Raw genomic sequence first — 22,482 nt, forward strand, 5'->3', positions numbered from 1 at the left:
CCAAAAATAGAGGAGCTTCAGAAAATCCATCTCAGTACCATGCAACTAAATTTCCTGTTAATTATGAAATGTAGCTGGGACCTGGGAACATCAGTTTTGCTTTTTCAGGTGCTGGCTGGACCTGTGACTGCCCTGTCTCCCTGTTCCCTTTGGCAGAGCATGCACAAGGTCATCCTGGCCATGGCAGGGCCCTGTGGGCCTCTCCATTTTGGAGCAGCATGGGGTAGAAATCCCTCCCTGGCATCTCTTCTGAGTCTTTAATTTTCTCCAGATGGAGACCAGTGACAAGTGGTGTTCCCCAAGGGTTGGTACTGGGACTGGTGCTGTTTAACATCTGTGTTGGAGACATGGACAGTGGGGTTGATGTCCCCTCAGCAAGTTTGCTGACAGCACTGAAGTGTGTGGTGAGGTCAACACACTGGAGGGAAGGGATCCATCCAGAGGGACCTTGGAGGCTTGAGAAGTGGGCTCATGAAAACTGCATGAAGTTCAGCCAGGCCACATGCAAGTTCCTGCACCTCAGTCAGGGCAATCCCAAGCACAAATACAGGCTGGGGGGAGACTGGGTTGAAAACAGCCCTGAGGAGGACTTGGGGTGGTGGTGGAGGAGAAGCTCAACATGAGCTGGCAATGTGTTCTTACAGCCCAGAAATCCAACTGTGTCCTGAGCTGCATCAAAAGAAGCATGGCCAGCAGGTCAAGGGTGCGGTTTCTTTCCTTTTACTCAGCACTTGTGTAATCCCACCTGGAGCACTGTGTCCAGTTCTGGAGCTCCCAACATAAGAAGGACGTGGAGCTCCTAGAGAGAGTCCAGAGGAGGCCACAGAGATGATCCAAGGGCTGGAGCAGCTCTGCTCTGGAGCCAGGCTGGGAGAGTTGGGGTGTTCAGCCTGGAGAAGAGAAGGCTCCAGGGAGACCTTAGAGCAGCTTCCAGGGCCTGAAGGGGCTCCAGGAAAGCTGGGGAGGGGCTTGGGACAAGGGCAGGGAGGGATGGATGAGGGGGAAGGGTTTCAGACTGAAAGAGGGGAGATTGAGATGAGATTTTAGGATGAAATTCTTCCCTGTGAGGGTGGTGAGAGCCTGGCCCAGGTTGCCCAGGGAAGCTGTGGCTGCCCCATCCCTGGCAGTGTTGAAGGGCAGGTTGGATGGGGCTTGGAGCAGCCTGGGCTGGTGGGAGGTGTCCCTGCCCATGCAGGGGGTTGGGACTGGATGATCTTTAAGGTCCTTTCCAATCCAAACCATTCTATGATTCTATCATAACAGTACTGAGTCTGCTGGCTCTTGCCTGTCCTGACAACTGAGATCCTCAGGGAAGAGAGGATTTTTCTTAGCTAATATTTTGAAAAACAGTTGCTTCATCTCCACTGGGGCCCCTTTTAATTAGGCAAATGCAGCATTAAGTAAAGAAAAGAGTATTTTGGCTGCATTCCTTGAAACTGAATACTTTGATCCACTTCTGCCTAGAACATTTGGTCATGCTTGGAGATGGTGGCTTTGGGCTGCCAGTCCAGACAAGCTTGTTTACAAAATAGCTTTTTTTTTTAACCTAAAATGTTAAAATTGTTCTGGGCTATTTCATTCCTCTCTCTAAATGAATAGAAAGAGAATATGTTTAGATAGGCTGCTTGTGTTCATGTCAACAAAGTGGATTTTTCTGGACACCAAGAGCTCTGCTTAGTCTCATTCTGGGTAGTTTTTGTCACTTTGTCACCTTTGGGGAGGGCAAGAGGTTGGGTGTATTTTTAAGTGGCAGGGTTTGGCAGCTGTACAATAGCTTCTAATTGCTTCCCAGCTTCTACAGAAGCAAATCAAGCTGGGACTGTAGCCTGCTCATTACTGGCCTTCACCAAAACCACTTGCAAAATGCTGTCCCACAACTGATAAGGGCTGAAGAGACCACTAGGATATTGCCATTTCATCTTGGAGACACCAGGGTGGCAGATGCCATGAGAAGAGGTATGAGTGTTGCACTCAACTGGCTTTTTCAGCTTTCTCTGTGGTGAGAGAGCTTGTTTTAGGTTGTTCCTCTTGATACCCTTCATTATCCCTTTGCTGATGGGCTGCAATATTGCTGCTTCTCCCTGAGGTTTCCCAAAGGGATTAGACTTGGCCCAGGCTCTTCACACAGCAGAGCAGGGTGAATATTTTTCCAGGTTCTTGGTGTTGGTCTCACAGGTGCTGTGCTCACTGGCTCTGTGTGACCAGAAAGACTTTACTGCAGGGTTTATATGAAATAAAAGCTTTGGAAGTGGAAGGAGAACTCACTGGGGGATTGTGCTTGGGTTTATTTCCTAAACAGCTTTGATTTACTTTCCAAAACTGGTTTGAGTGATGCCAGCTGCAGGTCAGGTAAGTTCAACGTGTCCAGAAGTAGAAGCTGGCTGATTTAGTGCTGTATTTCTATTAAATGGGATTATTTTTCTATGATTCAAGGCAAATAGAGCCTGGGGAAAGAGCTGAGCTCAATGTTTTTTAACCATGGGGAGCTGGGGTGAGAGGTAGATCCTTTCAGAGCCTGGTGTGAACCTCTGGCAGCTTGTTTCAGGAAGCCTTCTGAATGTGTTAGAGCAACACTGGAGTGAAACATGTTCCAGTTCAGTGAGGAGAAGATAATTAAAATGTCAGCCAAGACCTCTGTATGTGAAGTTCTTCACTTGGGGGTGTATTATTTGTTGCAAGTAGTTTGCAATGCCTTGCTCTGCACACGATGGTCACTTGGCAGAGATGAACCACTGGACTTGTTAGTTAGTTTTTCCTGTAAATAATGTATAGTTCCTGTCACTGCTGGACCAGCAGAGTGGCTTGTTCAGTGATACTGTGTTTTATGTGTGCTGTGGTAGGAAAACACAAATTCAGCTAGCAGTCATGTCTGAAAATAACCATCCCCTTCTTTTTCTTTCCAAGGAACCTTGAGCCAGTAACTCAGCTGTATGTCAGTGTGGATGCCAGCACCAAAGACAGCCTGAAGAGAATTGATCGACCCCTCTTCAAGGATTTCTGGCAGAGGTTTCTGGACAGTTTAAAGGCCTTGTCTGAAAAGGTACCCACTTAGGAATGTGTTTTTTTTTAATTTCTTCCCCCCTTTCTTCTGCACCTGACCTACTCAGGACAAAAGCAGAAGACAGAGAGGGGCTGTGGAGTGGATTCTGGATTGTTGGGAGCTTATTGAAGTGTTTTGTACATTAAGTTGTATAAAGTACAGCAAGTTTGGGAAGTTTTCCATGTGGGGAGAAATTTAACAAGAGGAGAGCAGAATGTGTGTCAAATGGGACAGTAAACTTTGCTGTGAATGTAAGAAGCTATGAGAGATGAAGAGATTATAAAAGAATAGAGTATTTCCTAATGAAGTGTTTACACTGGAAGCAGGCTGCTGAAGGGAACTGGAAAGTCAGGGCAGCCAAGGAAGAGTCATAAATCTCCATGTGGCACTTAGCACTGGTTCTCCAAGGTTCTCTTGAAATTGCAGTGTGTCAAGGACATGAAAATGTGTATGCTGGAGTTGCTGGCTCTACTTGTCCTCCACAGAAATGTGCTTATTTCTGGAATATTTAGCCAAAACAGTAGATTTGAGCATAATAGCAAGGGTGCCCCTTGTCACTGTCAGTAGTTTGTCTGTCTGAATGGTGACCTTGAAGGCACATGGGATCATGTCTGCTGCTCTCAGCTTGGCACTTAGTCTGCCATGCAACAGTTCTTATAGTAATTAATGAAGCCCTCGTGCTGATGGGAGTACAGGGATTGATAGGAAGAGTGATTCATCAGTGTGTCTTCCCTCTTATTTACTGAGCCTGTGCTCTGATGGAAGCAAGTACTTCTGTTTACTGATTTGGCAGAAGGTGACATGTTACCTGCTGAGATGAACAGGCAAGAGCGACTGTTTCCTTTGAATAATGAGTTTTCCTCTCTCTGAGATGACAATGTTGGGCCATTTCCTGCCAAACACACTTACATGAGGAGATCTGGGAGACTCGGTGTAACGGAGTGATTCTTTCTTCTGCAAAGACATGTGAGCAGCTTGATCAAGCTCTTTGCTTGCAAGTGTGCTGGCTGAGACTGCTCAGCAAAACTCAGCCCAAACTCTGAGCTTACTGAAATGGGGTAAACTCATTGACACTCACAAACTTACTAAATTTTCTGTGTGTGTAGAGGAGACCGTGGAAACAAGGGGAGTTAAAAAAGAGAAGGCAAAAGCATTGAAAAAGCCTTTGGGGAGCTTGCTTTTGCCCATCATTTCTTTCCTTCTGCCTCTCTTGACCCTGGATGGATACAGGTCATTCATTGCTGTGTGTTGTCAGAAACTTCCTTGCAGAGAATTGAAGGTGAAAGTATTGGCAAGTTTGTCCATATAGCTAAAAATACTCTGGTCAAGGTGAAGAGGAGAGGAAAAAGAAGCTCAACTAGCAGGTGCATTTTCTGCTCCAAGCAAATGCACTTTGAAGGGTCCTTGAAACTCTGATATCACAAGAGCCAATTAAGAGTTGCTGCAGTTGTAAGACACTGTTCTGCCAGCCCCTCAGCGCTGTGTGTTGCATCATTGCACATGGGGCCAGCAAGGAGCCCTGGGGAAGCTTCTGGTTGTTAGGTTTCTCACTTAATGTTATACGTGGTTCTGGCACCCCAGAATTATCTGGAACCTGTTTCTGGGCAGAAGCAGCTTTCTGTTTTCTGCCTGGTGTTCACGTGTGGTGATAAGCACCGTTCTGTAGGACGGTGATGAATGGAAGGTGGTGAAAGCTGATGCATCTGCTGATTCCTGAGAAATACAGCTCCTGTTTCAGACTAGATGGGGAAGTGCTGATGCATTGTGTTGGGAAAGTGATGCTAATATATCTGGAAACAAAATACAAGTCCTGTATTTTCACACTGCCTGACAAACCATCCAGGCTTATTCATTTCTCCCGAGACTGAGACAAGCTGGCATTGCAGCTGATATGAGTCACTGCTAATAAGAGTCATGGACAGGTTTGATCTCTGCACATTTAAAAAAATAAACAAAAATGGGAGAGTGGAGATTTTAAAACCACTGGCTGTGCTTGCTGCACCATCACCTGGCTGACTGTGTCTGCCAGCAGGGACAGAGCCCCCCTGTCCCCAGGCTCCCTGTTGCAGGGATGGGTGTTTGGAGACAGGTCCTTCTGCACAATGTTGATAAACCAAATAGATGAGTGGGAAAAGGAAGAGGAGAGAACACAGTCCTGGGTGAGAAAGCAGTGAGGGTGTCCTTCTTGGCTGTTCTCCTTCCTGTTACCAAAAAGCAGGCTGATTCTGGTTAAAAATGGAAATGGAAGGGCTGGGGAAAGAGCTGGGTTTCAAGTTTGTTGCTTTAGTGAGGTAGTTACATTGATAAGGGATCTAATGATTTAAATTGAAATATTGCACAAAGTTCTTGAGCCTTTAACAAAAGAATGAATTTAATTATGAATTGTTCCCAGTATGCTGTCCTACAGCATGTTGGTGATTAGTTGCTGCAGCATTTTCAAAGCAAGTTCAGGAATTAAAGATACAATTTTGTGATACATCCTGCTGCAGAAAACAGCAAGAAACCCCCTCATTGTCCATTGCTGTTTGCAGCAAGGTTTATCCCTTCTACACTGATTCTCATTGAGATGTTGTCAGTGTTAAATTTCCCATGCTGAGAAATGGTTTTTGAGAGGAGTTTGTTAAGCAGCAGGTAGGCTCCCAGATGGCTCTGTTTGTTTCTTGTCATGTGTCTTCTGCCCTCCAAATTAAATGGAGAAGAAAAGACATTAACATGTGAAATTTAGAATGTGCCCTTTCCAAACGTCACCTTTGAGAAGCCTTGTAGTCTCATCCTCTGACAGCCTGGAGTTCATTGGGATGATTGAGAGGTGACTTGACTCTATAGCCAAGTGTTTGGAGGAAGCACTAAGGATGTGAACCTTGTTCTCATCTTAAGGATGAGAAATCTCTGTTCCCGTGGTTGAAGGGCACTTCTGGACCTTGCTGCTTCACAATGCTACATCCAGATGAGAAGTAAGGTACAAATGAATAACAAGGGTCCAGAAGCTCAAGAGGGAAAGAGGTAGATTTTCCATTCCTTGACATTTTATGCTCAGGTTGTTGCTTGCTTTTTTTATTTTACGTTTTTCCAAACATGGCATTAACCAAACATGTGCTGTCTGAACAGGAAAATAAGGACCTGGTGTTCTGTAAGTTATCCCCCAACGTGATCCATTTTTATTTTGACTTTGTGCTGTTTCCCTCAGTGTTACTGGGCCAGATTGTGCAGGTTGAGGAATTTTGAAAGCTGCTGTTGTTCTTGTCCTCCATGAATCACCAAGAGTTCTCCCAGGGGATGGGGATGTTGACTGAGACAATTGGGAATTCCAACTCCCCAAACCTGCTGGTAGATGAAGTGGGGATGCAGTGACCCAGGGTGGCAAAAGTCCTTACAGATTTCTACCCAAGCACCTTGACAATACCTGGACCAAAGATGGTGATGGACATACCAGCAGAACTTCCCCATTTGTCATTCAATATTACACTGCAATGTCTCTGAGCATCCTTTTTTCCACCTGTTGAGAATAAGACAACTCTTGAAGCAAGAAGCTGTTGCTCTGTGGAAGTTCCTGGGTTAGATGAGCACTGGGGAAAAGGTCCCTGGTGTCCTTCATGTGCTCTGGGGAGCCCTATTCCAACCTTGACCTGGTGTCACCTCTTCTGTTTGCATCTTCCTGACTTCATCATGGTAAATCCTGTCCAGTCTGCTCTTTCCACTGTACCCCTCACAGTACTTGCAGTGCTGCCAGGCACCACCAGGCGCTGCTGAACTGCTGGAACTTTGAGAGGACAAGTGCCAATGTTCTCTCAGATTGGAGCCACGAGCAAAGAAAACGGGCAAAAAACCCTTTAGGTTAATAGATGTTATGGCACTGCAGGAACTGATGATGAAGCAGAACCTTATCCTTCCTGTCCTTCCAGGAGAGGCACAAAAAGCTAAAAAAACAGCTTACTGGTGCTTTCTGGAGTTCAGTTAGCTGGGGTCTTCAGACATCACACACAACCCTTGCTTTAGATCAGAGGAAAACCTTGCCCTCCACTATTACAAAGGAGTTAAAATTTTGTAGAGAAACAGGGTCATGGCTCTGTGGGCAAGGTGTAGAAAATGTCTTGCATTTTCTTCCCCCTCCCCCCCGCTATTAAAAAGGGATCAACAAGGAAAATTCTTACCTCTGCTTGTCCTAGGATATCTCCTATTTGACAGTGTGTGGGTTTGGTGCCTGTGGGTCTGTACTCCTTGCTGGAAGGTGAAGTAGGTGGTTTGTCCAGAGAAAGGCATAAGCTATAAAGGCATCTGGTGTTACCATCTTCAGGTCTGCATTTGCAGGGTGCTCACAGGGAGATCCTGTTCCATTCCTGGAGGGTGAAGCTGCCAGCTTGCACGTTCAAACATTTTCAGCCTTGCATCTGGTGCTGTTTACTTTAGTCTTTTTTTTTTTTTTTCCCCAACGTGATCCTTTCTTCTATATGATTACAAACATAGTGTAAACATGTTGAGTTCCATCTTAAGCATGTTTCAGTCCTAATTATATAATATATGACAGTAACAATTGCTTTTATGAAAAGAGTAGATTTGATTTGCATGGTGATTATTTATGTGGCTACTGGAGGAGGGGAGCTGTTCCTGGAGGGTGAAGCTGCCAGCTTACGTTCAAAAACTTTTTCACCTTTGCATCGGGTGCTTTTTATTTTAGTTTTTTTTTTTTTTTTCCCCAACGTGATCCTTTCTTCTATATGATTACAAACATAGTGTAAACATGTTGAGTTCCATCTTAAGCATGTTTCAGTCCTAATTATATAATATATGACAGTAACAATTGCTTTTATGAAAAGAGTAGATTTGATTTGCATGGTGATTATTTATGTGGCTACTGGAGGAGGGGAGCTGGTTTGTGGAGCAGAGTCTGATGTTTCTGAGCCAAGTGACTTTTAAAGGAGAATTTAAATGTAAAATTTGCAACAGATGTTAGAATCAGTAATCAATTTTGCCACTATAAATTTAGAAGAATTTGACTCTTCTGCACAGTAAATGCTCTCCACCAGCTGTGTGCTTGTTGTAATGGTTTTGCTAATGAGGCTTCTGGCGTAAGCCTTTTGAAATGCAATCTGAGGAGTGTTGCAAAGGTAGGGTGTTTAATATTAAGTTATTGCCTCTGAAATACATCATCTCCTTTCAGTTCAGCTTACAGCAAACAGCAATCCAACTGAGACTTCAGCAAGATTCTTGGCTGCAGAGGGAGTGAAATCTTATTTCTTCTGTCTGCTCCAGTACCTCTGGGTTTGCTTGCAGGCAAGAAAAGAGAAAAAATGTTCGTAAACACAGTTCACAATTGAAAGGATGTTATTCCAAGCTGGTCGTTGTTACTGTGGGTCTCGTGAAGGCAGGATAGGGAGGCTGGGGGAAGGTGAGGAGCCTCTGGCCATGGGGTAAAATCCATGTTGTCTTCATCCTTGTCCAATGCTGTCTCCATTATCCCACATCAGTTCCCTCCTCCTTGTTCCTGCCTGTTGCTTTGGGGTAGTCAGGCCTGTGGGCTAATGAGTTGCTGCTGCTTCTTGCCAGGGGAGCAGTTCCAGCTGCAGAGGGGCTGCCCTGCTGCCATCCCCTCTACCCGCTAGAGGCCACTTCTCCCCCTTCCCAGGGCGCTGGGAAATGTGCTCTGACCTGTGAAGTGTAAATGCAGAAACAGAGGGCCCTCCTCCTCCTTTCCCAAGTTCACTCTTCCTTCTGCTCCCTAACCAGCACACATTTTTTAGCTTGCCTAGCTTTTCTGCTACTTAACATTTAAGAGGTATTAGCTATTCTTACCCTTTATTAAACATGATCTTTCTTTTGCCTTAAGCTCTTCCTTAGAGACTGCATGAGAGATGCCAGACTTGGCTTTAAGAGAACTTGGTTGAAACATTCAAACCCTTCCAGCCCTTCTGTTATTTATTAACCCAGTCACTGTTTCCTGGGGCTTGGCTTTGGGAGCCAGAACTCCCAGCTACTCTGACAGACTCTGTGATCTCAGGGACATCTTCTCACTTTTTCTTTCTTTAGTTGTGAAATAGAGCAGGAGTCTTCATGTAAAAGCACCCTGAGAAGACAGCATGTGTGCCTGTTTGTATGTGAACTCTTGAAAAAGACCCTAAAATTCTGCTTGTGGCAACTAGGAAAAGGAAACTTGTATCTGCACTTGATTTTAAAACACGTTTTTATTTAAGCCTATAAAGTTGAAGTAACTGGGCCTGATGCCATAGGTGGGGTTGTGCAGAGCACTGCACAATATTCCATTCTGCTAAATGCATTAGCTGTTGGATTTTTCTACTCACTGACTAATTATCAATGGCTCTGGCATGATAGATTAGATAAGAAGCATTTATTGGGTTCATTGATCTGTTCATTTGACATTTAAGGGAAGATGAGTTGACAAAGCAGCTGCAAGAAAGATCTGTTTTCTCATCCTGGATGGTGAGTGTATAACTGAGGCAAAACCCTTGAAACAAGAAAACTGATTTTATGGGAATGTGGTAAAATGTGTGCTGGTGCTCCTCTGAAGCAGAGGGAACATGCCCATAGGCTCAGGCAAAACAATCAGGAAGACTGAATTGTTTTGGAGTGGTGAGAAATCCTCTTGTAAAGGTTTAGGATGGTGGTGTTAGTGTTTGGCTGACATGGGCTGCTGGGTCCAGGCTTGCAGAAGCAGCTGGAATGACACATGGACTTGGTTCCCCAGGATTGTTGGGTGCTGAGTGTTGTCTGGTGGGATGGGCTCTGGGAAGGCTTCCTCTGCTTCTGGATGAGATTGGCAAAGGTGCTTTGACCTAATTGAGTTGGCTTGGAGCTGGGGCAGTTGAGGAGTGGGTAGGATCCTGCAGCAGGTAGGTGGCAATAGAGCTTGGGGAACAGTTGTGTCTTCAGTGCTCTGCTTGTCAGTAAAGTGCTTCTTTAGCTCCCACTTGATCTGCTTTGAGTTACCTGAGTGTCAGCAAGAGGAGAATCTGACCCTAAACTTTTCTTTTCTCAGGTTGACTTTGAAACCAGCAGTTTTTCCTTGTTGCGTGGAGGTGAAAAGACCCTGCTCCTTTGTATGGTTCTCCACCCTTAATAATCCAAAGGGAGCTGGTGGTTTGTGTTGAGTATTTGTAACTTGCTGATGGTGTAAGTGGTGGCTGTGACCAGTGGGGTAGTCTGTGACCTCCCAAACCACATGCCCCAGGTGTTGTTTCTACAGTTGCTGAAGGAACCTGTCGAGCCTTGGTGACTTGCAAGTTAAACACTTGAGAGCCAAGTCCTGCCTTTTCTCCTTGGATGGAATTACTGTTAGATTTGCCAATGTCAGAAAGGCAGGAGCTACAAAACATGGATTTAGGGTCTTCTCTAAAGCTGTGAAATTGCTGGAGCATCTTTCATAAGAACTTTTGGAGATTATTGTCTTGTACATACTTGAATACAGAAAGCCAGTAACTAATAACAGTGATGAAAGGTCAAAGAAAATGGTAGATCAAAGGTGATTTTATTATTCTTTTTTTTTTACACAATTAGTGCCTAAGTGATGGGTGGACTCAGCTTCTCTCAAATTTGTTCAGTCATTTCTGAAGGCAATAGTTGGGTACAGTTACTGGGCTGACTAAATTGAGGATCTCCAGAAGAGTTCTTGGTTGCTCATAAATCTGTTTGGTGGAGGAGGTGGTACTAGATGCACTGTAAATGATCTCCTCTAACTGCTCCATTCTAAAAACAGAGGAGCACAGAGGGTACAGGTGGTGGTGAGCCCTGGAACTGGAGAGCTGATGATCCATAGTCCTAATGCAACTGTTCACAGACCTGTAAAAATGTGTCTGCCTCATTCATTGCCTTTATTACTTTCTGGCTTTGGGTTGAAATTTGCTGAACAATCTTGAGGAGCCTTGTCTCCCTGGAGGGCTCTTCTGAAGAGTCCCACTTTCTGTGCAAGTAGGAGGATCTGAAAGCTTTTTGTAGAGTCTAGGTCTCTAAAAGAATGCTTTAATTTGAGATGTTGGAGCTTAAGGTAATGTCAGGTAGGCCCTAAGGCAGCCTTCTCAAGTGGGAGCAGAAGTTGTTCTGTGCATCCAGAGACACTCAGGATGTGGTTAAACTGTTCATTGTGATTATTTTTTTTCTTGAAGAAGCAACATATTTTTTTAAATCCACAGAATCACAGGATGTCAGAGGTTGGAAGGGACCTCTGAAGATCATCAAGTCCAACCCCCTGCCAGAGCAGGACCAAAACTAGGGCAGGTCACTCAGAAAGGCATCCAGACAGGTCTCGAAAGTCTCCAGAGAAGGAGACTCCACAGCCTCTCTGGGCAGCCTGTCCCAGGGCTCTGTCACCCTCACAGCAAAGAAGTTCTTCCTCATGTTGAGGTGGAACTTCCTGAGCTCCAGTTTGAATCTATTGCCCCTTGTCCTACCAGAGGGCACAAGTGACAAGAGCTTGTCCTGCCTTCTTGCTGCCCTCATGTATTGATAGACATTAATTAAATCCCCCCTCAGCCTTTTCCTCTCCAGACTGAACAGCCCCAGGTCTCTCAGCCTTTCCTCCTCAGGCAGGTGTTCCAGCCTCTTCATCATCCTTGTAACCTCCATTGGACTCTCTCCAGTAGATCCCTGTCCCTCTGGAACTGGGGAGCCCAGAACTGGACACAACACTCCAGGTGAGGTCTTACCAGGGCAGAGATCCAGATGTCAGGCTCACGAATACCTCTGAAATGTGCAAGGTTTTGTTACTGCTACAGGTTGTCCTCACTCCTTGTCAGAAGGTCAAGGCTGCAGAGCAGAGGGGCAGTCCTGTCCAGCTCTGCTGGGCAGTGTTCCTGCCAAAGCCTCTGCTCTGCCTGCAGGTGCCTGAGCAGAAAGTTGCCATTTTTGTTCAGGCTGCTAGAGAGGCATCACTGCAACTGTGGAATGTGGGTAATTTAACAGCAAAATGTGTGCCTGTGAAACGAGGTGAGGAATTGGAGCTCCTCAGCAGCACTGCCTGTTGCCTCGGGGCTGAGGCTGGTTTGGGCAGGGCTGGGAAGCTGCTCTGCAGGAACAGGACCTGGCACCTGCCCTGCTTTGTGCAGAATGCTTCTACAGTCTGTTTTATGAGATTCATTCTCTTCATTCACCCAGCAAATCCCTGTGATTCCACTCTGCAAACTACATTTTCAAGCATTGCTATTGTTGCAGTGTCTGTGGGGAACTGCTTTGTGTGTCCGATGGAGCAGGGTGGGGGTGGCAGCAGGTGAGAGCTTTTAGCTTTTGCATGATGCCTCAAGAGAATCCTACCTGGTGGATTTCAGAGATACTCAGTTACTTCATGCTCTGGTCTCTGTGCTCGAGAGCACATGAAGCACAGGAGTGGGACTCAGTAGGGGTGAACTTTGCTTATGCCAGTGACTGACCTCCTGTTGAGCCCATAAGAAGTACATTAAGTGAGTCCAGAGGAGGCCACAGAGATGATCCAAGGGCTGGAGCAGCTCTGCTCTGGAGCCAGGCTGGGAGAGTTGGGCTGTTCAGCCTGGAGAAGAGAAGGCTCCAGGGAGACCTGAGAGCAGCTTCCAGTGCCTGAAGGGGCTCCAGGAAAGCTGGGGAGGGATTCGGACAAGGGCAGGGAGGGATGGGACAAGGGAGAAGTGTTTCAAGCTGAGAGAGGGGATTCAGATTAGAACTTAAGGCGAAATTATTAGCTGCGAGGCTGCTGAGACCCTGACCCAGGTTGCCCAGAGAAGCTGTGGCTGCCCCATCCCTGGCAGTGTTGAAGGGCAGGTTGGATGGGGCTTGGAGCAACCTGGTCTGGTGGGAGGTGTCTCTGCCCCTGCAGGGGGGTTGTAACTAGAAGATCTTGAAGGTCCCTTCCCACCCAAACCATTCCATAAGAGGAAGCTGTCTGCAGTGGATTGCTGGCTGCACCTTTGTGCAGCTGCGAGAGGACCAGAGCACTGCACAGGGATGCAGTGGCAGTTCCTTTGCAGGCAAACCTGATGCCACCTTGTGAGCTGCCCTGTGCAGTGTCTCCAGACCCTGCTCTGTGCTGTGACCTAGCTGGGTCACTGGGGTAGCTGTGGGGGCTGAACTTTCTCAGCAGATAGAAGTGATGGGCAGGGGCTGAGGAGTCTGGGTATCACTGCCTGCTCTGTAGTGTGGTGACGATCAGCACATGTTCTGAGAATGTATCTGCAGGAAGTGATCCTGGAAACTGGTGGGCACTGAAAGGAGTCCAGCTCCTCAAGGATAAAGCTCCAAGGTGAGCTGCTTATAACAGAAAGCCAGGTGCAAATCCTGCAGGAGCTGCTAAAAGCTCCTGCTCTGTACCTGATCACTCAGGTAGGTGCTGGTGAGAACTGTCTGGAGAGGGATTAACAGCACCCCCTGGCAAACAAATGTTCTGCAGCTGGACTGATCTCCAGACCCATCATTCACAACCTGCCTGTGCAGAGCATCGTTCCTACATGTGCTCAGGTGGGGAATGTCCCCTCTCCGTGTGTCACTGACTGGCATGTCTGCTCTGCCCAGCGCCATGCAGGAGTGCTCTCAGTCCCCAGCTCAAGCTGGAGCTTGACTGTTTTAATAGGATGGGCAGTTAAAATGCTTAAAGCCTATTAACCTTCTGTCATGTTTGTTACTTTAGAGCCCAGCTCTTGAGTTAGGGCTTTACAAGAGCAGTAGTTTTGCAAGGATTGCCTAATCAATAAGAAATTTATTTCAGACTCCTTGTTTACGTTGTTCTTCATTGAATGAAATGGGCAGGATTTTCAACAAATTGTGGTGGTACTTTCAGTTCTATATTTTAGCTGATTTGGACAAAACCCAGAAGAAAAATATTATAAATCCTTTGCTTCGCAGGCTGTGAGAGTGGATTGTAATGAGGTAATTATGTTTTTATGGCAGATTAATCTCTGCTTTCATCATTTGAGTCTTGAAGTTGCATTGCTGGTTTGTTGTTTCCTGAGACAACATGTGTCAGTTTATTCTCCTAAATACAATAGTCCCTTCCCAGGCTCTGGCTGAGCCACCCCTTCCTGAGCCATTCCCACATCCATCCTGTCTGCATCCCTGGCTGCTGCCCTTGGAGTTAGACCCACAGAAGTGCTGGCATTTTGTCAAAGCACTGATCCTCCTTCTACCTCACAGACTTGATGTTTCTTCACTTTTCATTATCCTGCAATTGCTCACTCAAACCATCACAGGGTTATTTAAACTGCAATTTGTTCTTCCTTCCTGTGTCCCCTGTCACTGAGCAAAAGAACCACTGATTTTGAGGAATATTCTTTTGGAGCCCTGCAAAGTTTCAGTGGGATGTTGTTTTCCTGGCTGAGATTTCCAACTACAGAGGTTCATAAGGAAGCATCCAAGCTTTTGGCTGTATGTATAAATAACTACTGGGATGGCTGAAAAATACTGAACAGCTGGCAGCTGATGTGGGGAGATTGGGTTCCTCTCTTGGATCTGAAGAGGCTTTGGTGAATGTTCAGTTCATTTTTTAGCCAGAAGCCTTTGGCTAAAGTTGGACTGTTTTTAAACTGTTCTTATCCCTCACTTTCTCTTTTGGCACAGATGAATGCCATGCAAATTTTTAAGTTCCCTGATCTGTGCTGAGGCATTTTGCACATTATTGTTTGAAGTGGGCTCCCCTCCTTGTCTCCCTGGCTCCTCATCTGTAGTTTGTTCTTAAGATTGTCCTTCTCTTGACTTCCTTGCACTGCCAGGGTTACAGTTGTGCACTGTTCAGTAAGATGTTTGAAATTCTGCCTCTCCAGGACCACCACACCAGGCTACCCTTGTCTTTGGCCAAGCAGCCAAGCCTGTGACATTGGGTCATGGTGCTAGAGGGACATGGCAGCGTGGACCTGGGGCTGGGACATGTGCCTCCTCTGGGGAATGGGAAAATAAAGGCTGTGGGAAGTCAGAGGGTGCTTTCAGATCCTCCCCATCATGGGACTGGGTCTCAATGCTGTTCCTCTTCTCCACACACAACCAGACACAGGTGTCTACCCCAACCTGTGACCTTGCACACCAAGTGCTGGCCCAGATGAAAGTGGAGATGCCTACTCAGCTTTAATAGAAGTCATGTTTATGGTCAGATGAAAGCAATCTGTGATCCTCCTGGATTTTGTACCTCTTTGCTGAAGGAGCAGTTTGGCAGATGGGATGGGGCCGACAGGCCGAGCAGGGTGGCTGCTGTCTGAGCTCCTGTGCTCATCCTCACTTTGTGCTGAGGAGCAGCAGCTGGAGCTGCACAAAGTGCTTGTCACTTGGTGCCTGCGTGGCAGGTCCCTGCTGCTGCAGCAGCTGCTGCTACAACCCTTGGGACCCCTGCCACGCTTAACTGGAAGACACCCACACAACAGGTCCTGATCCTGCCTAGATTTGAGTCTTCATGAGGACATTCCCTGCCAGCCTTCTGCTTTAAGTCCTTTCAAGGTCAGTGGGGCCTGGGCACGGCCTTGGAGTGCTGCTGAAGGCTTTTCTTCTGGCAAAAGGGTTTCACCAGTTCAGTTTCTGCTCAGATTTGAGCCTTTCTTTGTTTTTACCAACCCCTTGGACCAGGTTTGGGTGGGAGCACTACCCAGGCTGGTGCTAGTACTTTTTCAGGCTCTTGGGTGTTTGTGCTGGTTTGTTTGGTGTGATTTTTGGCAGCTGGGGAAGGGCCCCAGGGGGGCTCCTGTAAGAAGCTGAGAAGCTCCCCCTGCTCCAAACCAGCCAAGGAGCCACCAGAAGGACAATGGATGAAGCTCTGCCATGAACATAGGAAAGAACCGATATCACACCTGAGCAGGGAAGCACCTGGGGCAGAGGAGCTGAGCTGGGGAGGCTGAGCAGAGCTGGGGGTTGGTGAGGGAGAAGGGGCAGAAGGTGCCCAAGGAGAAGTTGCCCTGCAGCTCCGGGCTGGTGGGAAGGGCTCCTGGAGGAGAGGCTGGGGGAGGATCTGCCAGGGAGGGACCCGTGGGGAGCAGGGCAGGACTGGCAGGAATCCTGCTCCCTCAGGAGGAAGGAGCAGCAGGAACCACCAGCCTGTGCAGGGACTCCAAACCCCATCCCCGTCCCCCTGTGCTGGGGGGAAGGAGGGAGAGAAACCGGGAGCAGCGGGATTTGGGAAGAAGGGAGGGGGGGGTAACGTGTGTGAGCCCTGCTCTGGGGTGTCTGTGTCCTGGGGGCACCAATTGGTGTGACATTAAATCAGTATTTCCCCAAGTTGAGTCTGTTTTGCCCTGGTCCTCAATCAGTGAAGATCCCTCCTTGTCCTTGGTCTCGACCCAGGAGCTTCTAGTTGGGTTTGTCCTCCCAGCCCAGGGTGTGTGGGGGGAGCAGCCCCGGGGCTGGGGCTTTGTTGTCCTGTTGGGCCAGAACCAGAACGTGTTAAACACACTCTGTTTCCCCAGGAACTGAATTATCACCAGGCTGTGTGGTCTGTTTAACAGCAAGCTTGAAGTGGAGGTTTTTTTGCTGATGATTTGATATGAGATGTTTTAATGCTGCTGTTCTATTTTAAGTTATGTTGGATTTTTATTTTTCCCCCTGGTATAAATTTTACATGATAATTCCTTCAAACTGCCCTGGAAATATTGAAAAGAAATAATCACTGGAATATTGTTGGTGGTGATTTATCAGACTAATTGTATTAAAAACGAGCGCATGGAAAATGGATAAGGAGCTGTCATGGTTCTGGATTTATTGAGGAAAAACACTTTTAGGTCTCAGAACAAAGCTGTTGCTGTGCTTTGCTTTATTGCTCAAGATGTTTATCTAAATAAACTGATTAATTTCTACTGAAGTATGAAGCAATAAAGTAGATTACAAGCAATGGTGAGTAAAGGGCGAATTATTATGGAGGGGGTTGTGACTTATGGTGGTGGCTTACGAAGGTAAAAATAATGAAATTTGGTTTATTTTTTTCCTTTTTCCCAGTCTGGATCACTTGTTCTTCATACATCAGCAGGGCTGCTCACAGGTTGAGATGTTTCTTTCATTTAAAATTCTGGCTTGGGAATTAGTGCTGATGTGCTTGTCTCACTCCAGGGTTTTCTTTTTATTTTGAGGCAGAACTTCAAAGCTGGTCAATATAAACCAGTTTGTGTGGTACAAGAGCAGTTATGTTGGCTGATTTCTGTCTTTAAAAAACCACAGCAATGGTGTGCAAACTGAAAGTCCAGCTTTCATATTTGTGTAAATGTTATTCATGAGAGTTTCTTCATCTTCTTTTGAAGGCTGTAGAAGAGTAAGAGATGTCATGTGGCTTTCAGTCTTGGCACCTCAGATAGCAATATTGTCTCTATAGACAATTTTTTTTCTGTATGTAGGACCAGTTCCTCATCATTGGGACATGGGCACCTTGCAGTTGTTTTGTTACCTGATACATTACCTGTCATAAAGAGCAGGAATGGCTTTTGCATGAAAAGATAATGCCAGGTTTGTGGGGGTATTTTACTGTTCATTTTTTAAAGTCAATCTTGAATCTTAGTTAATTTGTCATTAGAACTTTAATATTGAGCTGGACCTGGTGCAGAGTCTTTGCTTACTGTTTCAAGAGGCTGGTGGTGATGAGGCTTTTCTTGTCCTCTTTCCTGGGGATGACATGGGGACAATTGTGCTGTGGGATCCTGGGGGAAGAGCAAGGGCTTTGGTGCTGATCTGCAGGGAAATGCTGGGGTTGAGTGTGCTCACTTTTCTAGCAGTAAAATTGAAGTTCTGAGCTTTGCTCTGGTTTTACAGCAGAGTAGCTGATGTGTTAATTATCCTATGGTAATGTAGACCTTTTTTAGCAATGAAGACAAAGCCTCAACTTGCTTTAAACTGGTGTATTAATAGCAAATGCTTGAACAATGTATGTTTTTAGTAGATGCCTATGCAGCAAAACCTATTCAGGTTTTTTGCTTGAATGACTGTATTAGCCAGAAGAAAGGAGGTTGAAAACTTCTGTGCTCTGTGCTGTTAATCTTTGAAGGAAAGCCCCAAAACCTCCTCTGCTGTGGAAATGTGTCCAGCTGGGTGCTTTCAGGTGTTTGCAATTTGACTTTTAGGAGGATGTCATCTCTCCAGTGCCCATGTTCAGGGTTGGTTGTGTAGTGATAGATGAGCCCAAATGCAGTGATGAGCTCTTTATTTAAGGGGAGGGTCCTGGTGTTGAAGAACAGAGATAAATCTGCTGTCTTTTCACGGGCACAGAGTCTTTCCCTAAGTATGTTTTCCTGGAGCACTGAGGGTGCCACAGCTCATCTGCAGAGCTTCTGGGAGCCTGGTGGCCCAGCAGCACTGGACTGAGGAGAGGCAGATCTCCAGTCCTCTCACAGAGACTGTCTCCAGGCTGAACTGGAAGGATTTGGAAAGCTGTGCGGGTGGAGGGTTGTTGTTGGCATCTGAGATTGCCTTTTGCTGTATTTTGGATCTTTTATCCTTCGTGGGGTTTTATGCATCACGATGGGTGTTGCTGAACATGGTGAACAGCTCCTTGGCTGCAGGGGTTTTTTTTCTGATTGCTTCCCCGTGACAAGTCATTTCCAAGTGTGAAATTTGCTTTGATATCTCTATTCAGGACTCAATCACTTAGTAAGGTGTTGCATAACCCGAGCAAGGGAAGAGAATTGAGTCTTTGGAGAGAATGTCTTCTCACTTTTTCAGAAAGGGCAGATCATCTACTGCCACCTGGGAGAGCAAGGAGCTTGCCAAGAGCCCCGGCGTGGTGCTGGGCTGGGGGATTGCACATGTATTTTGTTTTTAAGGCTGTTTTATATCATGACCAGAGCAGGTCCTTGCCAGCTGGAAAGCTCTGAAAATGTGTCATGAAGTCAGTTTGCAGGTTGAGCCTCTTGAAGGGAATTAGAAACACAAAATGAAGAAGCTGGCTTTTGAAGGGGCTTCCTGTTCTTCCTCTGGTGCCTGCAAAGAATCTATGAAGTTGTGTTAAAGAAAGAACAATTTCTGCTTAGAGTCTGCACCATAATTTCTTCTCCCCCAAGAGAGCTTTTTCCACTTAAGCAAAGCAATGTTTCTATTGACAATATTGGGTTTTTTTACTTGAGTTTAATTAGCAGCAAAATATGGATTTATGTTGAGCTGTCTGTGAGTGAAATGTCATTTTCTAGCACTAAAACTGTTTTATCTATATCTAAGGTATAAGAGTATTCAGAATGTCTGGTATTAAGCTCTTGAGTAGAAATCTGGGGGGTTGTTGTGTTCATTTCCAAACAGTAGGACACTGGTACTCTGCTTTATCAAAGGAGCATGTTCAAGTGACATGATTCGAGGTAAGGGCCTTGTAGGAAATCAGTGCATGTTTTGGAGGAGATTTGTCTGCTCTTTGTCCTTTCTCTCATCCTTTTGCAGTCCCAGGGGTCCAAACCTGCTCCTGATGCCTCCCTGCCCCAGCTGGAGAAGGGGAATGCTTCCCTGCCCCAGCCAAACTCAGCCCAGCAACCTGCTCTTTCCAGCACAGTTGATGTGTTCACTGCTCCATCTTCCTCCTGAGATTACACCTGGGATGTTTTATGAAGTGTAATTATATTTGATCTACAAAGAGATGAATGTTGAGGAGGAGGGAATTAAAAAGGTTAAAAAAAAAAAAAAAAGCAGCTGCAATCCCTCTTGGTTATTGAAGCAAGAAGGGAGCACATTGTCATGCTGACACTTGAATCCTTTCTGTTACCATCTCCTGGGCCAGTGGGTGCTGGGAACAGTGTCACCTCTTCAGCTCTGAAAGACTCCAGGCAAAAAGTCATAGTGTGGTATATGCCAAAGTGGTTCTTGGTGGTTTTCCATCTTTTAAGGTATTTCTTGTACAATATTCTGTATTAAGGGGCCTTTAATGGTCCAACTGCCATATGCAGTCCCAAAGAAACAGCATGTGCTATATTTAGGAGAACCTCAGCAAAGGTTTGGGAAGGCCAGGAGCATTTGTATACAATTCTTCATTTTCTACCCATGTGCTCTGTGTCCTGTGTGGGCAAAAGCAGCTCATTAGCTGCTCTTTATACCTGAGATGGCGGGTTGAGAGTTGGAGAAGTTCACCAGAATGGGGCAGGATCCCAGGAACATTGTCCCTTTGCTCCTGAGTGCTGTGCACGAGCCTGTAGTAACACCCCCCAGCATGAAGGACTTACAGGGCTAATTGTCCCTAAGCTGCAGCACAGGCTCTTCCTGGTGCTATTTTGGTATCTTATTTGGTGCTGTTTGGCTGTTAAGGATGTGCTTTGTGCTTCTAGCATGACCTGTGCTCATTGCCATTATGATGGTGAGGTCTGTCAAGAGTCTTCTTCTGAGTCAACTGATTACCCAAGGCCAAGAGTAAAAGCACTGCTGATTCCTGAGCTTTGGGACAGAGGGGATTTCCTGGCAGAGAAGGGTGGTACTGTAGGGATGCTGCTTTCTGGGGCACAGAGCACGTGTGAGTGGCTGGAGAAACCTAACCATGATGCTGCTTAACCTCCTGGGAGGCTGCTGAGATTTTTGGCAGGGCCAGATGCCTCCGTCCTCAGCCCTCCTGGCTGCACAGTGAACGTGTTGTGACCTGTAGCCATGCAACAGTTCTGTTGTGTTTCTTACAAGAAGAGCAGGATGGCCTCTCCCTCACTGCTCAGCTGCAGCTTGGAGCAGAAGTTTCAAAGTCCAGCATGTTCTGCAGCCTTGCAAGGACGCCAGTTGGGCCTGGAGTTCAGCCAAGGAGGCTTCATTTGGCTTTCAAGTGTTCCTGGGGAAAGAAAAAACCCTTTAATAGTCAGTTATTCTTGTTGCTCAGATCAGTTCTTTGTGGGCTGTGCTTTTCAGCCAGTGACTCAATCAGGAAAGGCTGAAGGTGGCTGCTGAATGCTCTCCTTTTCCCCAGGCTGGACAAGCATTCTCGGTGCTCAGAGCAGAGGGTTGTGTTGGAGCAAGGATGCATCCTGCTTTCCATGCAGACCTGCAGGCATTGTGCCATGTAACCCCTGGGATGGACTCCCATGGTTTTCATAGTATTGCTTTAAAAGGTATTCTGAATTCTCCAGCCTTGAGTAGATTTGCTTCAGTGTACTTAACTGCTTTTCTCTGTGGTCCCACTTCTTCATGAAGGTTTGAATTGCTGGTTATTTAATCTGCCTTCATTGTACCCTAAGGGGTGGTTGGGTTCCCACTCCAGCTGTCATTAGGCTGCTTGGCTGCCCATTGCACTCCTAAATTGTTGTTTTGTGCTGATGCTTGCCCAGTCCAAGGGAACCTTCTCTAACAGCTGCTGCTTGTAATCCTTCCTCATGGAGGTGGTCTGCATGCTCCCTTGGTTCTCCTTCTGCAAGTCACTTAAGAAAAATCTGCAGCTCCTTGATGGGAGCTCTGGAGGTGGGAAAGGTACCTCTGGAGATTGTCTAGTTCAGCCCTTCTGCTCAGAGGAGGATCCAGCTTGGTGGGGTGGGTATGAATATCTCCAGGCATGAAGACCCCTCAGCCTCTCTGGACAGTACCTCCTGGTGTTCAGTCATCTCCTTGTAGAAATTTCACTTTTATGCAATTTTCTGTTCTTCAGCCTGTGCCTGTTGCCCCATGTCCTTTCCCTGGGCTGAGGGGAGACCTTATCAATGTTTACAAGTATTTAAAGGGTGGGTGCAAGGAGGATGGAGACAGGCCCTTCTCAGCAGTGCCCACTGTCAGAACAAAGGGCAATGGGTGCAAGATGGAACATGGGAAGTTCCTTTGAAATATGAGGAAAAACTGCTGTACAGTGAGGGTGACAGAGCCCTGGGACAGGCTGCCCAGGGAGGCTGTGGAGTCTCCAGCTCTGGAGATATTCCAAACCCACCTGGATGCAGCCCTGGGTAGAGTGCTCTGGGTGATCCTGCCTCAGTGGGAGAGTTGGACTAGATGGTCTCTAGAGGTCCCTTCCAACTCCAGCAATACTGTGATTGCTGGGAAGAGTCGAGCTCCACCTGCTTTGTCACCCAACCAGGTGTTTGTTTGCAAGGAAATATTCTCTTGGTTTCTTTCCCATCTCTGTATCTTCCTTTCCCACCCGATGGGCACACTCAGTCCTGCTGGGCCCCGGAGCTGCCGCTTCCTGCAAGGCTGATCATCTGCATCAAGAGCTTTCTGGCATGAAGTAGATGTGTTCTCATGCCCTCATCTTTCACCCACTAGAAAGGCTCGTTATCATGTTAACCTCTTCTCTTCCACTAACGCTGTTGTGGTGCCAGCCTGAAGTGCAGTCACGGGAACAGGGGCCATGAAGCGTTGCAGTCTGGTTTTATACCCTGACTGTTTAGATCATTAAATTCTCGTGGCTTAATCTCTTATTTCTTGTTTTGCAGTGCCTATAAGAGGATCTCCTGGGGCCCTGTTGTACAACCAAATACAAACAATACATTAATAAAGCAGGATTGTTTGTTTGGACTGCCAGCAGCCTGCGAGGATTACTGCTCTGTAACGTTCTGTGGTGTTAGACCCTCAGTCATCCTGATCTGTCTCTAGTACTGCTTTGCTCTGCTCTGACAATGCTTGAGAGATGTTGCCCT

General features: G+C 46.6%; 1 protein-coding gene across 1 annotated transcript in view; it reads left to right on the forward strand.

Annotated features, from left to right (window-relative positions):
• LOC104390049 (S-adenosyl-L-methionine-dependent tRNA 4-demethylwyosine synthase-like) overlaps window positions 1-22,482 on the forward strand; it is a gene marked incomplete at its 5' end in the record, with an annotated part of 97,905 nt that overhangs the window by 45,192 nt on the left and 30,231 nt on the right. Inside the window, one exon of the mRNA XM_009999130.1 lies at window positions 2,905-3,040. Coding sequence (XP_009997432.1) covers window positions 2,905-3,040 — 136 coding nt within the window. The remainder of the gene's footprint in view (window positions 1-2,904; window positions 3,041-22,482) is intronic.

The sequence above is a fragment of the Chaetura pelagica genome, unplaced genomic scaffold (genome assembly GCF_000747805.2).
Source record: "Chaetura pelagica isolate M959 unplaced genomic scaffold, ChaPel_1.0 scaffold230, whole genome shotgun sequence".
Lineage (NCBI taxonomy): Eukaryota > Metazoa > Chordata > Aves > Apodiformes > Apodidae > Chaetura > Chaetura pelagica.